General features: G+C 39.8%; 1 protein-coding gene across 1 annotated transcript in view; it reads left to right on the forward strand.

Annotated features, from left to right (window-relative positions):
* Nucleotides 1–7,978: 7,978 nt before the first annotated feature.
* Nucleotides 7,979–25,596, forward strand: part of EMILIN2 (elastin microfibril interfacer 2) — a 60,821-nt gene continuing 43,203 nt past the window's right edge. The window contains exons 1-2 of the mRNA XM_020970682.2: nt 7,979–8,522; nt 9,152–9,274. Of these exons, the coding sequence (XP_020826341.1) occupies nt 8,410–8,522; nt 9,152–9,274 (236 nt within the window). The 5' untranslated portion in view covers nt 7,979–8,409. The remainder of the gene's footprint in view (nt 8,523–9,151; nt 9,275–25,596) is intronic.

The following is a 25,596-nucleotide window of genomic DNA, read 5'->3' on the forward strand; positions in this document are numbered from 1 at the left end:
CCCAGCCCCCAGCCTTAAGTTTCAAAGCACTGGGCTTCAGCACTTCAGAGCACTGGGCTCAGAGGCCCTGGATGTCTGGCCTGTTCCAATCTGAGTGCTCTGAATTTCACTGGCCGGTGAAACTCTCTACTGCTTTCAATTGAAGTTCCCTTTCCCCTGAGGCCTTTTTGAATACTCTGGGCTTTCTCAGTCCTCAGATATTACTGCCTTGGGACAAAGAGTCTTGTTGGCTAGTGAAGGTAGCCAGATGAAGGCCTCTGTTCCTCTGTGCTCATTCTGGGGAGCTATACCTTGTTTGCCTGAGCTAGCTCTGACTTTGCTGGTAGCTCCCCTTTCTGATTACCTGGGGCTTCTGGCTGACTCTTTGCGCAATCTCAGTGTGGAAGTAATCACTGTAGTTTCTTTTTGGATTTCTTGATCATTATTTGATCTGGAGAGAATTTCAGATCTTTGCTGGGCTACGTCTATGGGATCTGTATGGGTTACCTCCTTTTATGCAGCCTTTGGCCAGAAATTCCAGACTGCGTTAACTTTCTGGGTAGCCGGATTGTGCTGTTGACCTCAATTGTGTTGGCAAGTCCACTTTAGTGTATTGTCTTCGCCTGTTAGATTGTAAACTCCTTATGGGCAGGGATTGTCTTTTTCATATTTCTAGTACCAGTACTTAGCACAGTGCCTGGCACATAGTAAGTGCTTCATATTTATTTACTGATAAACTGACACTAAAATCCCGATATCTTTTTGACAAAATTTCCTGAATGAATGGATTTTCAAGCTCTCCAGTAACAAAATGTTGGTAATAATATTCCATACTGTGGTATTCCTCTCCTGTGATATAATGAGAAGAAGATTCAACTATTAGTTAGGAAACTTGTTTTTTGATCTGAATCCTTATTCTGACTCTGGGTTAACACAAGACATTAAACCTCTCTTGGCCTCTTTTCTTTTCTGTCACATGGGGATAATACTGTAACAAATTTGTTTAATGGTTTGTGACAGGGACATGGGCAGAGGGTGGAAAAGCATAGATCTAGTGATAGGCTGTAAGTATATTGTCCAATGTAAATTCACTGAGAGTGAACACTATATCGGCCACAGGTGATCTGCCTTGGTAGAAGGAACATCTACAGCAATGAAATCATAGATCTAAACTTAAAGTATAAATAAGAAAAAGGTATCATTTGTATAGCTTCTCAGCACCTTGTTTTTCTTTCTTTCTTTTAATTTTTAATTAATTTATTTTGAATTATCAACAATCACTTCCATAAGCTTTTGAGTTTTAAATTTTTCTCTCCCACCACTGATATAGGCTATACATATATATTCCTATTAAACGTATTTTCACATTAGTGATGTTGTAGGTAAGAATTAGAACCAATAGGAGGAACAGCCAGAAAGAGGAAACAAAACACAACAGAAGAGGAAAAAAAATAGCAAATAGTATGCTTTGATCCACATTCAGACTCTTTCTTTGGATGTGGATAGCATTTTCCATCATGAGGCCTTTGGAGATGTCTTAGATCCTTGTATTGCTGAGAAGGGTTAAGTCTATCAATATTAGCCATCGCACAGTGCAGCACCTTGTTTTTCACAAGACCAAGTACATTGTACACACTCACATTTCCTGAATGAATAGATTTTTAAATTCTCCAGTGTCATTGGAGGTTTTTAAGATACATGTTTCATCACCCTGCACCAAACTCATATTGTCTTGGGGAGCTTGAAAGATGGAGCCCTACTGATTTTGTTTCCTTTACAACAACATTGCATATCTTTAGCTCACAGGATTTCAGTGTAGCTGCAAAAGGGTATATCTGTAATTTTATTGGTTAAAAAAAATGCCAGAAAGCACATGAGCATTAAAAAAAGTAAAACAGATTTTTGTCTATGACCAATGCCTTTAATATTAGTCAGTCAGACTTTTGTCAATTTCTTGAAATTTAGAGCATCCATATTAGAATATCCTCAACATAGAATTAATATTGAAGAAGAATTGAAGGAGAGAAGTTTTGAAAATACTTTGCCAATGTATTTCATATCTAAAATAGTTTTGTTTGTTTTATTTTTAAAGCATTAATGGGCTAATAGGATTACAGTACCACTTGGCCTAAGGCACATGATTCATCTGTTAAGTGGTCTCAGTGATTTTTGTCTGTGACCCTATAAAAAGAATTTTTGAAAGAGTGAGGAATACCACCTAGTGAGAGCTGGGGAAGTTGCATTTTCTGGGTATGTGAAGTATTAGAAATGGTTTTCTAAAAATTTTAAAATAAATCTTATTTAAACTCCCATTGATGAGTAAAAGTATTCAGATAAATAAGCAAGAACATAAGAAGAGTGAGCAAACAAAAATGAAATAAAATTGTATGTCTATCCATTGATTTCTGTTACTCACTAATTTTTATTTACTCCTTAAAGAAAAGATGTACATATTAACTTTATAAACCTAACCAAGTAGCCCTGGTTGTTTCTGGAGATGCTTTGTATGAACTAGGAAAGTCCTTTGGAACTTTATTTTTTCCTCATTATGTAATAATAGCTCACATTTCTCTATTACTTTGAGGCTTGCAATATGCCTTGAATACGTTATAGCATTTAAACCTAACAAAGACAGTGCTTACACACTGGTGCTATGATTATCTCCATTTCACTAATGGGAAACTAACATTGATAAAGGTTAAATGGCTTGCCCAGTATCATGCTGGGACTCAGTATCAGAGTTGATATTTGAACACAGATCTGTATGCCCTGAGGATTTTTGTTTGTGTGGTTGGTTTTTGTTGTATTATATTAGACTGCACCATACTGCTTCTTGTAAACTTACTGAATGTTGGTTTAACCATATAAAAGCACTGATAACCAACTGCCCACTTTGTTTTTAGAACAAAACAAAAAGAATGAAATCTATAAAGTGTGCTCAGAAATTACTAGGGAGGATTTTTGTAAAGTCAGAAAAAGAGGTCAGGAATGACACCCAAAGGCCAGCATTGACAAAGAAAGCAACTTGTCCTGTGTCTCTGCATCTTATGCATGCTGAAACATACAAATCTGGCCATTGTGATGAGAGGCTATTTTGCATTGAAATGTATCACAAACAACTGTGGAAGAAAAGTAAATTTTCCCCCCAAAATGAGCAGTCATAAGACAGATAACATTGTGGTATATTTAGAAGGGGCTGACCTTACTGTCAGCAGGATCTGGGGTCAGATACTGGAAAGGGAAGGGAATAAGCATTTATTGAGTGCCAGCCATTGTACTAATCATTTTATGAATATTATCCAATTTGATCCTCACAACAACTCCCAAGGTAGGTACTGTTATGATCCCTATTTTTCAGTTGAGAAAATTGAGGCAGACAGAGGTTAAGTGTCACGGGCTCACACAGCTAGTAAGTGTCTGAGGCTGGATTTAAATTTAGGTCTTCCTGACTCCAGACTTAGGGTTCTGTCCACTGAGTTATCTAGCTACCTCCCACTGCCTCATTTACTAGTTATTTGACCCTGGGCAACTCATTTAAGTTGGCTGGGGCTCAGTTTCTGACTGTATAAAATGAGGGTTTTAGACTTGATTATTCGAGGACTTCTTAAGATCTCTTTCAATTCTAAGTCTATGATTCTGTGATATTATTTTCAGTGATACCAGCCAATTCTTTTTTTTTTCTTTTAGTGAGGCAATTGGGGTTAAGTGACTTGCCCAGAGTCACACAGCTAGGAAGTATTATGTGTCTGAGGTCGGATTTGAATTCAGGTCCTCCTGACTCCAGGGCCTGTGCTGTATCCACTGTGCCACCTAACTGCCCCTATACCAGCCAATTCTTTAAGATGTTACAGATACGTTGCTATTCCCAATCTACAGAATAGTTTTTGACACTTAGGAGTTCCCTGTACTAATGAATTCACAGGTCTGTGACCAAAACAAAACAAAGAAATTGATTATAATGTTATTTCTTTTCAGTAACTCTAAGCTTCCTATGCTAGTTTGACCATGAAGTCCTAGGTCCTTTGGGATAAATTAAACGAGGTACTCAAGGAAACATCAAGTTTCTTTGTTCATTCCAGCACGTGGGCCTAATTTCTTTTCTCTTAGTTGTGCCAGGTAATGTGCTAAGTACTAGGGATATAAAGAAAAAAATGAATCATTTATTAAGTACCTATTATTTTATGATTCCTCTTTTATCATGGTAATAAAGAGAATGGGTAAAGGGTTGTCTTAAGTAGTCTACCGTTGGCGATTGGCCCTTTGGGTTATATCACAGAACTGGAAGAGCCCTGAAAGGTCACATAATCCAAGCTCATAGCTAGTGCACGAATCTACCATCTGCTTTAACATATTGTTGAAGTGGAATGAGAACAGGATTTCTAGTCAGAGTTCAAATCCCAGCCCAGGTGATCGCAGGCAAATCCCTTAACTTCTCTAGGCCTCAGCAAAACAAGGGAGCTGTACTAAAATGTAAGCTTCTCAAGAGAAGGAACTGTTTCAATTCTTTTTATTTTATCTCTAGCACCCTATCAAAATAGGTGCTTAATAAATAGCCTTGATTAGATGACCTCTAAAGGCTTTTCCAGCTCTAAATCTATGATCCTATAATCTTCAGTGATTAGAAACTCACCACACAAGCCTTTGGCTTGTATTTTTAGACAACGCTAATTGTTTGGATGTTCTTCTTTAGATTGAGCTGAAATTTGGGTTGTAATTTCTGCCTGTTGACTCTAGTTCTGACCTCTGAATTCAGAAACACAAATAAATCTAATCCTTCTTCCACATGACAATTCTTCAAATAGTAGAAACAGTGATCATGAGCCACATTTTCTAGGCAAACATCCCCATTTCCTTCAACCTATCCTCATATGACATGGTTTCAAGTGCCCTCATCCATTCTTCTGGATGAACTCCAGCCTGTCAAAGTCCCTCTTAAAATGTGGCGCCCGGAACCGAACATAATACTCTAGATGTGGTCTCACTGGTACAAGAGGGAGTACAGTGGGACTATTACCTCCCTTGATCTGAATGTTATTCCTCTGTTAGTCCATCACATTAGCTTTCTTTGGCAGCTACGTTAAGTGTTGACTTATATTGAGTTTGCAGGCAACTAAAGCTCTTTTTCATGTGACCTGGCCAAGTCTTTCATATATTGTATTTTTGCATTGGACTTTTTAACTTAAGTATAAGAGTTTATACGTATCCCTACTTCAGTTTTATTTTGTTTGATTGAGCCCACTGTTTCACTCTGCTGAACACTTCATGGATTTTAACTTTTGTCAATCAACATACACACACACATACACACACATATATACAACATCCTTTCAGTTCTTCTTTTACCTGCAAATTTGATAAGCATATCATCTATATCTTCATTCAAGCCACTGGTAAAAACATTGGACAGAGAGGAGCCAAAGACAAAACACTGCTGTATACCTGATCAACACCTTTAGGGCACGTTCATCCAGGCAGTAATACTATGTGCATCTGATTGTACTATCACCCAACTAACATCTGTTCATCCAAAGTACAAGAGATGGTGTCAGATGGCTCACTGAGATCTAATTCTACTGTATCTTCCACATTTTCCTTATGTACCAGCCTAATAATCTAGTCAGAAAGGAAATGCAGTTAAATAGGTGCAACCTGAGAGACAAATGCTATTATTATACCCATTTTACAGATGAGAAAACTGAGGCTGAGAGGGCTTAAGTGATTTATCTTGGTCACACATCTACAGTCTGAAGTAAAATTTGAATTCAGGTCTTCCCGACTCCAAGTCACTCCACTACATCCCCTAGATGCCCACAGAGTACAGAGGGTAATTTATTGTTATTTAAATAGTTTTTCTGGTCACAGCTATAAAAATTTGGGCCTCAGACCCTTGGTCAAGTCCCATTAATTCTGTAAGAAAATTAGATTCCACCCATTCATCTGTTGATATAAAGCTATCTTTCTTCAAGGCTCTGCTCAAGTACCATTTCTTTTCCCTAGATGAAAGTGATCTTTTGTCATCAGATATTCTCAGAAAAATTGATCCAGATATATCTTTGCCTTTGTTAGAGTCTACTTCATATTATTTGTATACATCTTGTAGTGAATTGGAAAAGAATGCTGTATTTGTCACCAAAGGAGTTTTTGAAATGACTCTGCCACTTACTACTTATGTGATCTGGGGCAAATCCCTTCCCTCCTCTGGGCCTGTTTCCTCACCTATAAGGTGATAATCTAGTTGACCTCCCATACATCCCCTACAGCTATCCATCTGTGATCCTTCCTCAGTATCTTGAGAGCCTGGCACATAGCAGGAGTTTCATCAGTGTTTGCCAGATTATTTCAACTTACTTTCCTTTCCATTAACATAATAATCCATCATGTTTGAGGATTACTTTTGAAGAAAAAATGGTGTTAGTATTATGACATGAAAGGCACGTTTCCTTTTCTTTTCTCCCACTGTCCTTTTTTATTTCTCTTCTTATCTGCATAGTGGATGGGAGGCTATACAGAGATACAGACAGGATTACCCAATAGAAAATGATTTCTGACCTTTTTGAATATTAAAAAAAAACAATTTCCACTAAATGGTCTTTTTTGAAAGCTATGATGATATCAGTCATACATCAATTTCATAATATTTCATTTTCAGAGTCTGTGGATAGATTATATGCCCTTACATGGTAGAAATTGCTGCTTAACTCTTGAGGGAAGTCCCTTGTTAGGGAATTTCCTTCACTTGTGTTACCAGGAACAAACAAAAAAAGAAAAAGGAAAGGAAAGGAAAGCCTGTCAACATCAGAGTATCTTTTTGATTCAGACTAATTTCTTTAGTTTGTGCTTATTCCAATGTATTCCAATTCATTTTGGAGGCCAAGTTGCTCCAACCAGTGAATGCCATGTTAACCTATATTACCATTAAATATATGACTAACACATGACAAAATTAAGCATTGCATCAGACACAGTAGATTTAAATTAATTCATGACTTCTCTTTTAAGTATTTTCTGAAAATCCGTATCTTTGTTTAGGACTTCTACTAAGGGGTCTCTAGAGCAAGTTTTCTCCTTTCTAAGAAGAGATGATGAGGATAAGAGAAAGTTAAAAGGATAGGGAATCCAAAAGACACTAAATGAAAAACAAAGTACAAACAAAAGCCTGTTGACTTTTCTAAGGCTGTTAGAATTTGTTAGAAATTATTAGATTCGGTAAAATGCTGAAGGCAGCATTTTATACGTTAAATGCTAAACCAAGAAAAAAAATTCTAGATATAGGATGTTATGGACAAGGGCTTTGATTTACCTTCCAAAAATTAACCCCCATTCTATACTAAACCACAATTCTGAGACCAGAGCCTCTTTTTAGACAATTCTTTGGGTGATATAAAGGCCCCCTAGGAAAATTTCTGGTTAAAGGGAGAGCACTAACTTAATTATGAAGGTGATAAAGCCAAAAAAGTCCAACCGTGGTATTACTGTAGGTATTACTGTAGCTTTGTCTGCCTCTTTTCAGGGGGAAAAAGTGTATTCGAATGGTATCAAAGTCAGTAGAGATGTGCAATGTTGATTTGGCAGTTTTTAAATGAGTACTGACTTCTGTAACTTTGTATTTTGTAAAGATGAAAAAGAAAAGACACCGTCTTCTTAGCTTTCCTCTTATCTCCTCTCTGCCCATAAAAGTGGTGGAGATGAATCAATGGACATAAGAAAAGGGGCATGAATGCATGCCTCCTGCCAGATGAAGAAATCCAGATCAGTACCTTCCCCAGGGGACTGATAAAGATGCCCCTGGACTCTGCAATAGAGCTCAGCACCCAGGGATGCCTGTGGGAAGAGACTCTCAGACTTCGGATTGCTGCTCCTGAGGGGCTGGGGCTGTGTATGTGTCTGGAAGGTGGAAGGCGGAGTTCCTGTGCTTCTGGGAAAAGACCAAAGGAATGAGTAATTTGAAATATTGTAATACAGACCCTTCTCCCAATCCCTTGCCCCTAACCTCCCGCAGAGAGGCGAAGGGGACTGGAGACACAGAGACGGAGCCCGGGTGGAGGGAAGAGTCACATTTCGGAGGGGGAAGTGAAATAAAGAGGAGGGCGGCAACCGGGGGGACCTGTGCGTCATTGAGGGACCCGAGGAGGAGAAGAGCAGGGTGAGGAAAGCCGGAAAAGGAGAAGTGTGAGAAAGTAGACTGAGGGGCCGGGTGCGGAGCGGGAGGGCGGGGGGCGCTGGAAAAGGGGCGAAGCAGCGGAGCCTACTGCCTCCAGCTCGCAAACCTGGTGGCCCGGGCTCCGGGTGGCTGCCCCCTGCCCTCCACCCCAGAGCCCAGTGTGCGGGCGCATTCGTGCCGGCAGGGCGGTGGAGCGCGCTAGTTCGCTCTTTTTGCGCCAGCTGCGGCAGCTGGAGCAGCGGGGCCATCAGAGCGGGGGGCGCAGCAGAATGTGGCCCTGCGGCTGGGCGTGGGTGCTGGCGCTCCTGGCCCTCCGAGAGGACTGGCTCGCTCAAGCTACCCCCCATATGCGGCAGACCAGCCGGCCCGGCGTTCGGAACAAGTAAGTGCCCCCTCGCCTCTTCCCCTTTCCCTAGGCAAGGCGAATCCCCTTGGAGGCGCGGGCTCCCTGCCTGCCTGCCACTCCCCCAATCCTCAGCGCCCCAGAGCTAGCTCCCAGCCCCGAACCCGCTGGGAGCAGCAAGAAGTCCCCGGGGTGCTGCAGGGTGACACGTAGACTCCCCGCGCCTACTCTAGCGAGCATCGCCGGGGCTGGGGGCCGGTTTGGGGAGCCTGTCGGGCAAGCAGTGAGCTGGCTGGCCAAGCGGAGGAGCCGAACTGCAGGCGGGACAGCAGCGGCCTGGAGACGTGCAGGACTGGCCCGGCCGCACGCTGAGCTCGGGCTCTCCCAAGCCCTGGGGGGCGCGGGGCTGGAGGGAGGGAGCATCTCCTGCCTTGGGGGCTCCCCCAAACCTGTCCAAGGCACACAGATGCTGGAGCAGCTTCCCTTGGCATTCATTCTCATTCTTTCATATACTTAATTTGTTTTAAAAAAAAAGAATCCCCTCCACACCCACGTGCCCTCAGCCATCAATGCATTGTATGTATACAATCGACTCATCCTTTCTTTGCCATTCTCATTGTTCACCCATTTTACAGTTAATCCTTCTCTCTCTTTCTACCCCGCCCCAGGAACTGGTGCGCCTACATAGTGAACAAGAATGTGAGCTGCTCCGTGCTGGAGGGAACTGAGAGTTTTATTCAGGCTCAGTACAAATGTGCCTGGAACCAGATTCCCTGTCCATCCACGCCGGTGTAAGTACTTTCAAGCAAGCTGGGCGGGGGTGGATCGGGGGAGTAAGGGGAGCGCTAGGTCTCCATTCCATCAACAAATCACTTCCAGATCTAGTGAAAACCCTAGAGCCGGAAAGTTACCGCGCTTTGGCAGGGTAGCGCACGGTGTGGAGCTATTTTAAAAGTTTGTATCTTTGTATGGGGATTGAAGAATATATATATGATTTTTGAGCCTATGATTACTGGACCATGTTAGATGATGAACAAAGCTTTCCCTTTTTTGTTACTAACATAAGGCAGCTGAAGCTAATTAGATCCATATTGTGGACTGTGGGGCAAGAGCACACAGCACAAGTTTCCAAAATAGATATTGTTAAAATCTTGGGAAAATTGTGTAGTACTTTTGGATTGTATAATACGGATCAAAATGGTAGTTTTGTAGTAATGTCTTACTCTAGAGAAACTCCACCTCAGTGCCTGAATATAACATTTATTTACAATTTCAAATTCCACCCAGAAAAAGTCACTGTTTAAATTTTATAATTTTTTTTTTACAGTTAGGTGCTTTTGTAAGTGAGTGCAAATTGTTGTCAGTGATGGCATAAAATTATAAGAATTCATTAGCATTGTTTTTTTTTATCAAGATTTCAGTTCCTTACAACAGAGAAAAGGCACCTTTTAAAAATGTACTATACATACACTCATGTTCTGTTAGAACCAACCGTTATAGCGGGAAGAACTTCCACTGGATTCAAGTTCTTACTCTTTCACTAACTGTATGAGAAAGACTGGACCTGTGATTTCATTGATAGAGGGCATTCCTAGATGGAGAAACTCCCCATACCAATGTGCAAATCAACATCTTTTCTGCAACTTTGTACTTTTAGAAAGTTACCCCATCACACTGAGTAGTTGCCCAGAACAACTCAGCCATTATTTGTCAGAAGTGGTAATAGCTGTATGATGGTGAGAACTAGTCATCTGACCAATTGGAACCATAATGATTTCATCTTTAATGTAAATGATAGAAATACTCTACCAAAGTTGTCATCAAATTCAAATGAGGTGATGTGCATAAAACATTTTGGAAACATCCCTCTGATTAGGAGTTATTTTATCTTAGTAAATATAATTTTTGCAGTTATAGTTAGATATAAAATAAGGGCAGATATGTGAATGACAGTTCTGAATGTCACAGAATGACAGTTGTGGCTATGTAGTGCAATTATAGGTGCAATTCATTTTCTCCAAATAATTAGTTTGAATGTATAATTATCGTAATACAGAATTCCAGGCAAAGAAAGTATGCCACTGATTCTTGCCATTCTTGGGATGTTTTTTCTACTTATAGGATCATGGATTTAGAGCTGGAATATACCTTAGGGGTCATCCAGTCCTCCTATTTAACAGGAGACTGAAAAGCCCCAGGCTCAAAAAGGTTACATGACTTCACTAGGGTCACACAACTAGTGACTATCTGAGGATGGATTTAAATCCAAGTTTTCCTGACTCCAAGTCCAGTGCTCCAGACTGTATCAGCAGAATGAAACCTTAGGGCAAAAACTTAGAGCTTAATTGCCTGAGTCCAGACTTGATGAAGTGACTGGGTGGTCCTAGGACCCAACTGTTGAACTGACTATTATAAATATATTAAAGAGGAATTTCTTTGCATGCCCCATATTATAAGGGAGAATCTTATCAGTCAGGAAGTCTTGCAAGGAAATCCTACTCTGCCTTAATAAATATAGAAACCTGTTTAGGCTTATTTAATCCCTTACTCACTCACTGACAGATTAGATTGGATAAATGATCAGATAGAAATGTTTAAACTTTTCATATATATTTGTAATTAATATCAATAATAATTTAGACCAGAAATCATACAACTTTATCACTGAAAGTAGAGTTAAATTTTTTTCTAATTACAGAAAAGAGTCTGCAAAGATTTTTTCCATTGCAGTATTGCGGATTCCTTTTACTAATATAGCACATGTCTCCAAAGCCCTTATTGATCATTTTGAATTGGTTGTTATAATTAGGATATATTTGATTTAAATCAAATAAATGTACATTTTGATCTAAATTAAGGTTAACCAGCTGCTTATTGTGTCTTCTATGTGCAAGCAATGTGCTAGATCGTGAGAAAGATACAAAGATGAATATGTGGTTCCTGCCCTTGAGAAGTTTATGAGCCAAATAGAAATTGCTACAGTCTTAGGTTGCATTAATAAAAGTATAGTGTCCAGGAGAGAAGAGGTGGTTGTCCCACCATACTCTTCTCTGGTTGGGCTACATCTGGAATATTGCGCTCAGTTGAGTGCCATATTTTAAGGGCAGACTTTGACAAGCTGGGCAGTGAATGGATGAAAAAGCACTTATTAAGCAGTTATGATATACAAAGTACTGTGCTAGTGGTACTGGGAATAAAAATAGAAAAACAAGCTAGTTCTTTCTCTGAAGAAACTAACATTCCAATAGTGAGAGATAACGCATAGAAGAGTTTTCAGCTACAATTCAGATGGAAAAGCTGAGGTCCTTAGGGTGAAGTAAAAAAGCAAATGGTCACGCATGTTCTTTAATGCCATTTCCATTCATAAAGTTGTATCAGTTTCTGATGTTGATGGCACTAAGGACTTTGGTGGTAAGGATTTTCTTTTCTGGCCATGTTTTGAGGAGAGGTACTACTAGTATGATGAACAGCCATACCAATATATGAATCAGTTGAAAAAACTAGGAAGATTTGGCTTGGATTTTTGTGTTAAGATATTTGGAATGCTGTTATGTGGAAGTAAGATTATTAGATTTATTCATGATTTGAGAGCAGAAGGAGGACCAGTGGAGTGGACGTTACAGGGAGGAATTTTTCTGGTTAGTAAAATTTCTTAGCAATTAATGCTGCCCAAACATGGAATGAGCTTCCATGGCAGGTAGTGATTTCCTTTTTAGCAGAGACTTTTATACTGAAGCTAAATGACCACTTGTAAGGGATATTTAGATGTGAATCATGCTTCAAGTAGAGAATAGAACAGACGTTTTACTAAGTGCCTGCATTGGGTTGCACTAAATAACTTCTGAGGTCTCTTCCAACTCTGAGATTCTATTAGGTAGCACTGGACAGCAGTAACAATGATCAGAGAGGTGAGAAATCAGGCTAGAGAATGTATCTCACCTCGGCTAACACCATACTCTAAAAATCTGTGACTTAACTAAGCGAAACAAACAAAAGTTGGAAGCGTCTTTGTAGGAAAGATAAGAGGGGGCGGGGAGCAATTTGGCATGCTGGAAATTGGACTATACTGAGAAGGGGAGATCTGGAGTGCAACCTCTGCCACTTATTTTGTGACCTTGGGTAAGTCACTTCTCTGACAGAATAGATGTTCCCTAAGATCATTTTCAGTTCTGAAGCAAAAGGAAGGTTTTGTGTTTCTCTGATGCCTAATGTCTCAAATTGACATGATGAGATTTCCTCAGAGGGGACAGCCAGGTGGTGCAATCAGTAGTGTCAGGCCTGGAGTCCAAATGACCAAAATTACTTCACATTTCTGTGAAAAAGGTAGTTTAAAATCTCTAAGAGCACGTGTAGGCAAAGGACTTACTAGAAGTATTTTTACATATGGACACCAAAATCTTCAGTTTGGCTTCCAAGATTTTTTAAAGCAGTTTGACTTTTCCAATTGATTTGGCTGGACCTTTTAATCTTAACAAGGATGTCTGAACTTCCCTTCAGAACCTCCTTCTCATAGATTTAAGGCTGTGTTATTGCAAACACATTCCTTTTAATAGCTTCTTGTTGAATTATCATCCATCAAACAGTGGAGATAAAATACAATTGAACAGTGAATGAGAAGGAAGCCAGTCAGTGAGGGACAAGGCGGAACCACAAAAGTAAATTGTATTAGAAGGCAAGGGAAGAGTTCTGAAGAGACCTTTTGTTGTTGCTGTCAAATCGGTTCAGTCATGTCCGACCCTTAGTGATCTTATTTGGTTGTTTTTTTTTTTAACAAAGATACTAAAGTAGTTTGCCCTTTCCTTCTCCAGCTTATTTTACAAGATGAGGAAACTGAGACAAATAGGGTTAAGTGACTTGCCTAGTAAGTGTCTGAGGCAGGGTTTGAACTCAGGTCTTCCTAATTCTAGGGCTGGAGCTTTATCTATTGCACCACGTAGCTGTCCCTGTTCATTTGATTAAAATACCTTTTTCTTGGGTTTGACGGAGGGGCTAGTTGTTTGGGTCAGTTAATTCAGTTAGAATTCATTCATTCATTCATTCATCAAACATCAGATGCCTAATGTGTAATTGCTACAGAGATAAATAAGACATAGTACCCAAATTCAAGGAGTTTACAGTGTAGTAGGGACAAATATACTACAAAACAGGATTTAAGAGATACATTAATATGAATGTTCAGAGGATGGAGTTACTTCTGTCTAGGTGAGTCAAAGAAAGCTTCTTGTAGCAGGAAGTTTCCTCATCTGTAAAATGGGTATAATAACATCAATTACCTTCTAGGGTTGTTGTGAGGAGCAAATGAGATAACCATTATAAAGCACATTGCAAACCTTAGAGTGCTATATAAATGCTAGCTGCTGCTCTGCTATTATCATCACTTGGATTTCAGTTAGGTTTATTACCAGGATTTCAATGGGCTCAGTTGTGAGAAATGAACACATTTCATTCTCCATTTGAGAATGGAGTGAATGAATAGAGGCATCAGGGCAGAAAAGTGAGGGATGTATTTGGGGACCAGTCAGTGGTCCAGTTTGGTTGGGTTGTGAAGGCTGGAAAGGTAGGTTGTAACAAGAGCATGGAAAAACCTGGACTGCCAGGCTAAGGAGTTTGGACTTTATTATATAGGCAGCAAGGAACCAGGGATGTGATCAGAGCTGTTTATGAGCGAGACTAATCTGGCAGTGGTGCATAGGAAAGACTGGGAGGGTGGTGGTGGTAGTGGTGGTGAGTGGAGGTGGGTTAAGAGGCTGTTGCAACATTCTTTAATCTAGAGGTAATGAGGGTCTAAACTGGAGTGGCAACCCAGGAGGCTAATGGAGATGAGAGGAAAGTGCTGAGATGGAATCAACTGGCAGCTGATTGAATGTGGAGGACAAAGTATAGGGAAGATCAAAGGCAATGACCTTTTAAGGTTTCAAGTAACTAGTGGGGGATGGTGGTCCCATGAACAGAAATCGGAAAGTCAGGACAAGGAAAAAAGAAACAAGTTCATGAGGCCAAGGGTGAAGGTCACAGTTACACTTGAGCATTATAATAGGTTTACTGTGTTCCAGAGCTACCAGAGAACTCATACATAACCATTGCCAGCTGTCCTGGAAATGTGTAGCACTGGTCACAAGGGGACCAGGGGAAGATACTCAGAAGGAACCTATCCCCATCACCAGAAGAACAACTTACACCCAGCACCTCAATGACAGTGGGCCAATAGCATGTTGTTCATATGAATGATGGCACTTTAGCCATTTGTAATTCTGAAAGTTTTCCCAACTGTTAATAATAGCAACAACCTCCTCCCTACCTTTCCCCTCCAAAAAAAAAATCCACTTAGGATTTTAAAAATACCTTTCTCTGGTTTGGGTTTTTAATTAGAATGACGTTAAGCTAGCATTTTGGGAGAAGTACACTTTTCCACTATACTCTGTCATTTTGCGAATATATATCTATGTATACCAAATACAATGCATGAGTAATTAGAAATCTGCAGGCAGATTTCATAAGTGGAAGAAGTTACAATTTAAAATTCAGTTTATTCAAACATAAAGGCAGATAGGTTTATTAACATTTAAGATTAGTTGATAAAAGTTATTTATATAAATTCAGTTAATTGCAAAATGTTCAGAAAAGAAAAAGCTTGATGCTAAAAGAATATTAATACTAGAATTCATTACACTGATTTGATCATTAACTGCTTCGGTGGATGAACCTAAAGGAAGTGCCGAAGAAGGCCTGGTGATGTCCCATCTGTAAAAGACATCTTTATCGGTAGTAGTATTTATCACTTGTTGAGTGCTAATGGCTTATCTGTACTACACAGGATGAGGAAATGGCGATTTGTAGATAATGACAGAATTTGCTCTTTGCAAACTTGTTTAAAATGATCTGTTTCTATTTAAAAGCTGTTTTTGTACTTTAAAGCATTGCCTTTTGACTAGTCTTCAAGCTTGTCTTTTTATTCTATGAACCTCCCTTATCAGGCTGAGGTAAAATAAAAAGATTAAATAGCTGAAAAAAAGGTATAAGCCCCTAGCAAAGAACTGGTTACAGCTATAATCTTCACTCATTAAATTTCTTCAAAGTCTGGCCTTTATAACTCAGTTGGAGGAGAAGACCTGATTTTTCCTGGCTCTGTGTGTTATTCACTGGGCAACAGCTCTGTCTTATCTGCCCTGTTTCCATAAAACCCTGTTTATTTTAAAGCTCTGTTATTCTCTTAGAAAGCAGTTACAGGCTGTGACTCAATACAAGTGTTGTAATTTTGTGCCCTTGGTTGCCCCTTAAAGACATTTTCACAGAATATTTACTCTGTACAAAGGTAATTTTATATTGCCTTGTGAAAAAAGATTTCCTTAATTTTGAAATATACTTACAGTATTAGTTCACATGTGTTTCTGCTTCCACCCTAGTTCAGGCCTTTCTTACCAGTCAAGTCAGCAAGCATTTATTAAGTATCTGCTCTGTGCCAGGCACTGTGCTAAGAGGTAGGTATACAAAGAGAAGCAAAAACAGCCCTTGCTCTCTAGGAGCTCACAATTTAAGGAGGGAGGCAACACGCACTTAACTTTGTACAAGCAAGGTATATATAGGATAAACTGGATATGATAAGCAGAGAGAAAATACTGACATTAAGGGGGAATAGGAATTTGAGCTTAGACTTGAATGAAGCCGTGGAATCCAGGAGGTCAAGACAAGGAGAAAGAGAGTTCCAGACATGGGGGAGAGTGAAAATGTATAGTCAGGAGATGGATTGTCTTATTTGAGGAAGAGCAAGGAGGCCAGTCACCATCTTAGAAGGAAGTAAGGTATCCTAAGACTGGAAAGGTAGGAAGGGGCCATTTATGAAGGGCTTTAAAAGCTAAACAGGATTTTTTATTTGACCCTGACAGAAGTAGGGAGCCTCTGGAGTTTATTGAATGGGGCAGTGGGGATGACACTTTGATAGCTGAGTGGAGGGTGAATTGGAGTGGGGAGAGACCAGAGGCAAGGAGAGAAACCAGAAAGCGGTTTTGTTAATCCAGATGTGAGGAGATGAGGGTCCATATTGGAGTGGTGGCAGTGTTAGCGGAAAGGAGAGAGCCCTGCTCTCTCCAAAATTAGCAATGATCTCTTAATTGCTAACACCTATGGCTCTTTCTCAGGCCTCATCCTTCTTGACCTCTCTGCAACCTTTACTACTGCCATCTTCCTATTCTTGACATTTTCTTCTCTCCAGATTTAGGTGACACTGCTCTCCTGTGCTCCTCCTGTCTATCCACTTCTCAGTTTCCTTTGTGGGATCTTCATCTGTGTCACTCCCACCACTTGTAGGTGTCCCCCAAGGCTCTGTCCTGGTCCCCTTTCTCTACTGTCTCATCTAGTGATCTCATTGGCTCCCATGGTATCAATTATCAGCTTATGCAGGCAATTCTCACATCTATTTGTCCAGCCCCAATCATTCCCCTGACCTCTAGTTTTGTATCTCCAGCAGCATATTAGACATCATGAACCATCATGTATCATCTAGACATCTTAAACTCAACATGTCTACAACCAAGCTTTTTTTTCCTTCCCTCCTAAACTCTGCTTTCTTCCTAGCTTTCATATTTTACTTCCCTCCCATTTACAATTTTCCCTGTCACCCAGATTTACAACCGAAGTGTTATCCCTGAGTCATCACTCTCTCTCATCCGCCATATCCAATCAGTTGTCAAGTCTTGCTGTTTCCATCTTAGTAACATTTTTATGTACTTCTCTTGACACTGCCACCACAGTCTGACCACGTCCTTCCCCATCACCCTTCCCCCCAGTCAGTAAGCTTCCAGTATTCCCTGTACCTCCCAGGGTCAGATATAAAATCCCATTTGGCTTCTACAACCCATCATGATCTCCACCCTTCTACCTTTGCAATCTTCTGGCACTTGACTCCTCTCCACATACTCTCAGTCCAATGTCTCCAGCCTCCTTGCTTTTCTTAGAATAGGACCTTCTATTTCCCTGCACTGAGCATTTTCACTGTCTGTCCTTCGTGCCTCTCTCTTGCCTTATCTCTGCTCCTGGCTTCAAGTCTTAGCTAAAGTTCCACCTTCTGCAAGAAACCTTTCCCATTCCTCTTTAATCTTGGTGCTTGCCTTCTGAGACCATCTTCAATGTATCCTGTGTATGTTGTTATATGCAGTTGTTTGCATCTTATCTTACCCATTAGACTGTGAGCTCTTTGAGAGCAGGGGCTAAATTTTTACCTTTTCCTTAACTTTTCCTACCCAGTGCCTAGCAGTCTTTGGTACATACTAATTGCTTAATAAATGTTTGTTGACTGATGAATTTATTAATTGTCAATGTATTAAGCATTTATTAAACCTACTATGTGCCAAGCATTGAGAAAAACAGGACCTGACTTCAAGGTGCCTACATTCTATCACGGGGGTACAATATTTATACAGATAAATAAGTTAAATATGATTTGAGGAGGAAGAGAGCACTTACAACTTGGGGGATTAGGAAAGGCTTCCAGTAAAAGGTAGCCTGTGAGTTGAACCTGGAAGGAAGTTAGAGATTCTGAGAGGCAGAGTTGAGGGAGAGAATACAATCAAAGATGTGTAAGTGTGCAGGCAAGAGAAGGGATAGCCAAATCAGAAAGCAGACTTCGGAGTCTGATCATGTATACCCTGAAATCTTTTTTTTGTAAGAGTGGCTCTTCATTTAAATTAAGTCACATGATATACTCTTTTAGTTAAAAAATACGGATCATTGTTATGCAATAATGCTGAATTGCATAATACAGATGTTGTAGCAATATACAGTTTGATGAATAAAAACAATGTCTTTTATGATTAATTATTCAATAAATGATCCCTTAGGCTGTGAGCTCCTTGAGATTAGGAGCTTTTTTTACCTTTCCATTCTGAGTGCTCAGCACAGTGCCTGGTATATAGTAGTAGATATTTAATAAATGCTTGATGACTTGACCATTAAAAAATAAAATTCCCTCAGTACATTCTCTAATGGAATATGTAAGTGGGCCAGTTTGGCTGAAAAGTAGAATACATGAGAATCATATGAACTTACATGTTTTGTGACAATTTTATTCTTCTCCTGTTTTGAATATGGCTTTTAGTCTGAGAAGGTGATTAGATAATATATGAGAATAGTTTATGTTTCAAAATCCTTTGGAAGAATTCAGTTCAGCAAATGGCCCTTAAAAATAGGATTCAGGCTGTTCATGGTGGTGTATTTCTGAATCACTGGTACTGGGGAGGCTGAGGCTTGTGGATTGCCTGTGCTTGGGAGTTCTGAGCTGCAGTAGGAATAGCACTTCCACCGTACAAGTCGTAGGGAGACCCAGACTCAAAAAAAAAGGAGGGGTGAGGGAGACTTAGGTTGGATCGCTGGAGTGTTTTCTTTCTGAGTAAACTCTGTAAACCCTACACTTTTAGTAAACACCAAAAGGCCTAATCCTATTTAAAGTAATTCATTCTTATGATGGGTTTATAGGATTAACTTTGTAAACAGTTACATATGGAGCATAGTGGCTTAGTTTCTACTTGGAGTGCCCTTTTATGTACACCACTTTTCCCTGTTTAGAATGATGACACAGGGTGAATTTTTCAGGCTGACCCAGCATAGACTCCTGAATCCACTTCTAGCTCTTACCTAGGTTTATGGACCTGGACTTGAGTATGCAGGGATGTTTGTGAGGCTCAAATGAAATACTGGATATAAAGCAATTTGCAGACCTGAAAGTGCTATGTAAATGCCAGTTGTTGTTATTATTATTCATTGCTGTTGTTAGCCTCCATTCACCAGGTTTCCAGATTAGGAATGATTTTATTCCCTGACCCTTCTAGTGTAGTTCTGCTGAGCTCAAATAGAGCAATACAGGGCTGTGCTGGTGAATGTCTAACAACTAGGGCTCCACTGAGGGGAGAACGCATGAACACACACTTTTAAGTATAATCTGCATTATTAACACTTTCTTAAGTCTTGACAAACAACAAAACAATAAATACAGCTCTGATTTGTACTGATTGCCAGTTTTTGAGGAGTAAATGTTCACACTGAAAATTAACAATTACATCTGACTGCAGCTACTCACCCTGGGAGGATGTGTCTGAAATCCTTAAGGGTGCACGGATATGATTATAAGCCTTCTCCCACCAGGTTGGGAATATTGTTTCAAGGGACTTTTGTGCTTTTCAAAGGAAAACCACATGAGATTCAGGAGGTGGAGGCAGTGGAGGGAGGGAGCAGGTGAAATAACTCTAAGCTGTTCATTCAGTCAACAAATATTTATCAATTTCGTATTATGAGGTTCTGAGGCAACTTACTAGCCTTTTGGCTGAGAGTCTAAAGTATCCCAAATCTCCAAACTGTCTTAGGTAGGAAAAAATTTTCATCCCCTTTGTGAGGTTTTCCCTAGTGTTCACACCTGCATCTCTGAGGTCTCTGGTCATGAGTGGAGTATGACCTACTTCTACTTGACATTGGGTAATCATAGGCCAATGTAGGATGTTCACAACCCTCTATGAGGGGGGTGAAGAAGTGTGTGTGTGTGTGTGTGTGTGTGTGTGTGTGTGTGTGTGTGTGTGAACTGTTGCCTTTAGGAGGTCTCCCTCCTCCTAATAAGTATTTTGATTTACAGCTTGCAGAAAACAACACTGTCCTTCTTCTCTGCTAATTGGAATGGGCATTGTTTCCTTTCATACATCATTCATGCTTTGTTGCAGTAATTCCAGTTATTCACATAACTTCCTACTCATATTAGAACTGCTAATTGCTACTAATATTTTGGGGTCTTTGGGAGAGTAGAATCTAAAAAGAGGGAGTATTGTTGGGGATAAGCATCCAAGCATAGCCACGTGTATCTCAGGAATATTTCATCTACATTTCTGAACCTCCTCCAGTTATATGCCGACTGGAAAAGGGCAAGATTTTTCTGACATCACAAACTGACACAGACTTATCATGCTAGGTTTTTTTTTCCCACTTCTTTCTTTGTATCTTTGATATCTTGGAGCAATTTTATTTTATTTTTTGGTTAGGTTTAAAACAACAAACTATAGCTGAGGGTAGGGAGGATGAAAGGAAAGAGGCTCTGGGCTAGTCAGCTCTGCCTCATCTGTGGCAGTGATAACACTGAGTAAGGAATTTGTGGTACGTGGTGTTTGCAGGAGTGGAGTGCCAGCATTTCCCTCATCCTAATTACATTTTGAAGGAGGCTTCTCACTGAGGTTAGTAAGAAAATTGTCTATAAGAAAGTTAGGTTAGGAAAATCAGAGTATTATCTTACTTGGAAACACTGAAGACTAAGGTAATTCAGGAGACTAATTAAGATCTTGGGCTTGACTTCCTTATGTGATCTCAGAGCTAAAAGGGACCAGAATATAGAAGTCCAATCCAGCCCCACCTCTCCCCAGCCCCCACCTTTTTTTTTTTTTAATGTATGAGGAAACTGAAGCCCGAAGACATGAAATAACTTCAGCTAGATAAGGTCACACTACTAGTTAGTGTTAGAGCCGGGTCTCTGGGCTTCCAAGTTCAGTGCCTTCCCCAACTCTAGCACTCAGTCCAGATAAATACATTCTAGGAGCCTTCTCTTGGCAGAACTTGTCCAGAGTTAAAGTTGACACCACTATCTCTGACAATAGTAGTATTGAACTGCCATAATAGATGAATGAATGAAAAAGCATTAATTAAGTGTTTTCTCTGTGTCATACACTGTGCTGTGTTGGGAATACAACTGTAAGTAGGCAAGACAGTCCCCACCTTCAAGGAGCTTACATTCTAACAGGGAAGAACAATATATAGAGGAGTTGTGGCCAGAGTGAAGTGTTTTAGACACAGAAGTCAAAGAGAATAATGATTGGAGCAATAGAACAGTTAATTGACATGTTTTTATCAGCAGTGGTACTGTTGATTTGATTACTGTTCTTAGAGCTGGAGAGGTAAAGGTGGGATGGTGGGGGCAGAGGGAGATGGAAAATATGTACGAGGGATGGAGACGGCCGGAAGGGTCGTGATGGGCCAAAGACAAAACAAGATATGGGAAGATGCAGACCAGTAGAGTTCAGGAAGATCAGGTTCAACCTACAATTCTGGATAAAGGTAGAGAGCAGGTGACCTTTTGTCAGACAGCCAATTAAGTTCAGAGATGCTCAGCCTCAGAAGGTTGCCCTCAAGGTGATGAGTTTTCTTTTATACCAGTAATTCTTGAAACTCTACTAAGGTACAACACAAAGAAGTTGCCCACTATGTCAGTGGTGGTAGAGCCCATGTGGAAGAAATCATGGAACTTCTGAAGCGTCAAAGTAAAAATATCATAATAATGCCGACTTACATGATTGTACGGTGTGGGTTGGGTTTGTTTTTTTCAGTTTTCCAAGCGCATTCACATTCATTTGCTCATTAGATTCTCATAATCTTTTTTTATTCAAAGAAAAATCTTTTTGCTGTGGTGTGAAACCTCTAATGCAAAATCATGTAACTTTTGTCGCTATGAGCCATGGTGTTTATGGCTTTAGTACCTGAAGAAGCATGTGGTAGGAGCTTGGATGTACATGGTGAATGGAGTCCATTGCTCTGTGAGGACAGAGATTGTGTCATCATCATCATTATTAATAACAATCTCATCTAGTATAGCACATTACATGTAGTAGATGTTCAATAAATTTTTGCCAAGTTGAATATATTCTCCATAATACTCTCAGAAAAAGGGAACATAGCAAAAGGCACAGAGGGCTGTTTTTAGATCTGGATGAACTGGTTTTAAGTCGTACTTTTGACACATACTAGCTGGGCGACCACTTAATTTTTCAGTGCCTGAGGAGTTGCATCGATGGACATCCCCCACAGTGATGTCTGGACCGTAACAAGCATAAAAAATACTTTCAGCAACATGTTGTTTCTATTTAATTTTATCCTTTAGTTTTTCACCTTTATCATCAGCCTTTTCTTTGTGCCTTCTACCATTTTCTTAGTCCTTGAGAGGCAGAGGGACATAATGAATAAGGTGGTGGACTTGGTGGCAAGAAGGCCTGGATTCAAATACTTCCTAAAAAACCTATTAGCGGTGTGGCTTATGGCTGAATTATTTAACCTGCTTGTGCCTCAGGTCCCTTATCTGTAAAATAAGGGGATTAGACTTGATGCCCTCCAAGGGCCTTTCCAACTTTATTACTCTGTGCTCATTCCCATTTTCCTTTTCCTCTCTGCATGTCCCTTTCTTGGTGATTAGGATACACCACCACCACCACCAGAGTAGCACCTTAGTCTTTTTTTTAGTACTTTTTAACTTTCTGGAGTCTAGAAGACAGGAGGTGGGTTTCCTGGAGGGTCAGTTCAACTTAATAAACATTTATTAAGGGCCAAGTTCAGGCTGGTGACATTTGGACGTAGAGAAGAAAGAAATCCTTTGGGGAAAGGACTTAAGGGTTAAGCTGGGGAGGCTAGTCCTCATCTCCCTAGGGTGTTTCACCACAAATCCACCCATTGTATTTGGCAGCAGCATAATTTACTGAGAGTTAACCGCATAGTGACTTAAAGCTAGAAGCCCGAAGAAGTGTGGTAGATGTGGGCTGGTGTTTTGGAGCCCCAGGTTACTTAATGTGAGTTAAGGTGGTTAAGGAAGTGCTATGACCACTACAGCACTCCCAGGGCGGCAGGATGTATTGAAAACCAAGTATGTTGGAGCTTACTGGCCTCATTGGTGAAGATCAGTGAGAAAATGTGTATTGAAAGGTATTCTGCGGGCACATACAGTGGTGCATGTGTATGATTGGCTCACAAAAGTATTCAAGTATTCCAAAGAGATGCTTAACGTCTGTAAAATGAGAGGGGTCTCAGTTCTAATGTTACTTTCTTTTCTGCATCTGTGATTCTGTAAAGATAGGTATCTCTATGACACTGAGGAAGTTATTTGAGATTCTGGAATTTGGTCACAGATTGGGAGACTTAGAGAAAACAGCAAGGCACCTTTGGAGTAACTTAACAGAATTATTCAAATTGTACCTTGGTTTTATTGTCCCCCATCTGTAGTTATAGTATGTTAACCACAAAATTCCTGTTTATGTTAGTGAGAGTGAGCATAGGCATAGAAGAGTCGATAAGGTAATGGCTTAAGACTAATAGAAGCTTAAATAAAATTAAACTATAACCACCTCAAGAATAGAACAGAGTATTATAGACCCTTTGCATTTGACACAATGCCTAGGACTGTGCTAGGCATGCATCTGATCAATAAATAGAATTAACTGCAGGCTTTTTATAGAAAGATGACAGTGCTTTGAATGGTGAATATAAGAACAATAGCAAAATCCTTTCTAGTTACATCCATTTACCAAATTTTTCCAATTGCTTCCATTTCCTGGAGGAAAGTCGTTGTCATAACTCCCCATTGTTCTTTCCTTCTCACCACATACCTTGTTCCCAGAGATGACAAATTAGAATCTTGAAAATAACAGCCAACTCCATGATAAAATATCTCCTAAGTTACAACAGTGGCAAAGAAAAATAACTCTTGAGGACAACGTCTGGGAAGACCCAAGATTAGCTTACCTCCAGGGAAAATCAGATTGCTATTTGCTTGGCTTTTTTCATGTGTTGACATTTTTTGAGTTTTGTATTGTAAAATAATGTGGTAGAATTCTTTTTTTAAATTTTTTTAATTTTTTACCAAACACCATCATGGTAGACAGTATGCGCTCTCTATCTGCAGCTTTCCTTCTGCCTTTTCCTTTCCTTCTCAGTTTTGCTCGTGCCTACCTCCAAACCTCCTTCCTGGTAGGAAAATGGAATTTGAAAAAAGGAGATGGGGTAGTGAAGCAATGCTAGCTTTTGAGTCAGAAGCCCTAGGTTTAAATCCTAGCCTTCATTTACTCTGGCCCTCTGGTTGACTTCTCAGGTCCCTTCCAATTCTAAATCTCTGTGATCCTAAGAGGAAGCAAGTCTGTAATTCTTCCCCTTCACCTCTGACACTTCTATGAAAAAAAGTATAACTAAAGAATGTGAAGATTCCAACTTGCAAATGTCTCTAAGCAGACGACTAGCAAAAAAGGAACACATAAACACAGAAGTGTATATATGTACATGCCCCTCTTTAGTACATGAGTCAAAATACTGTTCTTTCTGTTATCCGATCACTGTGGTAAAGGCGTGGAACATTCACAAACCATTATTTTCTTTGTTTGAGGCAAAAAGGGTATATTTGAAAACTTAAAAAAATAATTTAAGGAAGATTAAAATTACTCAAGGATCTTGAAAATAATTCAGATGGCCATTTATTCCATATTTTTTTTAAAAAAAAGTATTTAAAATCATAACATTTCAGAGCAGGAAGAGAACTTAAAGGTCATTTATTCTAATCATTTCATTTTACAAATGAGAGAAACTGAAGTCCATAGTTGTTAACTGACTTGCCCACAGAGCTGGTTAACGGCATAGCCAGCATTACAACCCAGGGCTCTCAGTCCAGCCCTTTGTGTACTTTACTACTTTTTCTAGAATCATTTAATTTCCACGTTAGATCAAAATGTACCCATTGCTGGGGGCCAGTAGAAACACTGATATGAGGATATCTGTGACTTGGTCAGGTTTACCTTGGTGTCTAAGACACAAATACAGCAAAGTAAGAACAACCAATTTTAGGATTTGGATTCCAGCCCTGGCTTTCACCATTCTGCTCTACCTAGTGGCCCTTATTCTCTCAGGGCACCAGTGCCTTTATGCTGCTGCGCTCCCTCCTTCAAAATTCTGTCTCCTCCAATGGGAACTCCCATTCTGTCAATACTGAAAATCTCAGTTAGATGTCAGTAGGGAAGCAGTATGATTGAATGACCATATTGGATCGACTATAGACAGCATCTGAATAGAATCACACAGAATTCAGAGTTAAGGGATCTTAGTGTCACCTGGTAAATATATAGACTTAAAGTTAAATATGTAGACTTAAAGTTAACTTTCTTTTAAAAGAAAAAAATACATAGGTATACAGTATATAGGTATATACAGAATGACCATGTAAAATTTTACTTTTAAAGTCTTTTCCCCCCTAGCATATCTTTCAGTTCAAGCAGAGATGCTTTGTTCATTTTTATTATCATATGAGAAGCAGTATGACAGTACAGAGAGTAGGAGGCCTTGAAGT

Source organism: Phascolarctos cinereus, unplaced genomic scaffold (genome assembly GCF_003287225.1).
Source record: "Phascolarctos cinereus isolate Bilbo 61053 unplaced genomic scaffold, phaCin_HiC Scaffold_4;HRSCAF=312, whole genome shotgun sequence".
Classification (NCBI taxonomy): Eukaryota; Metazoa; Chordata; class Mammalia; order Diprotodontia; family Phascolarctidae; genus Phascolarctos; species Phascolarctos cinereus.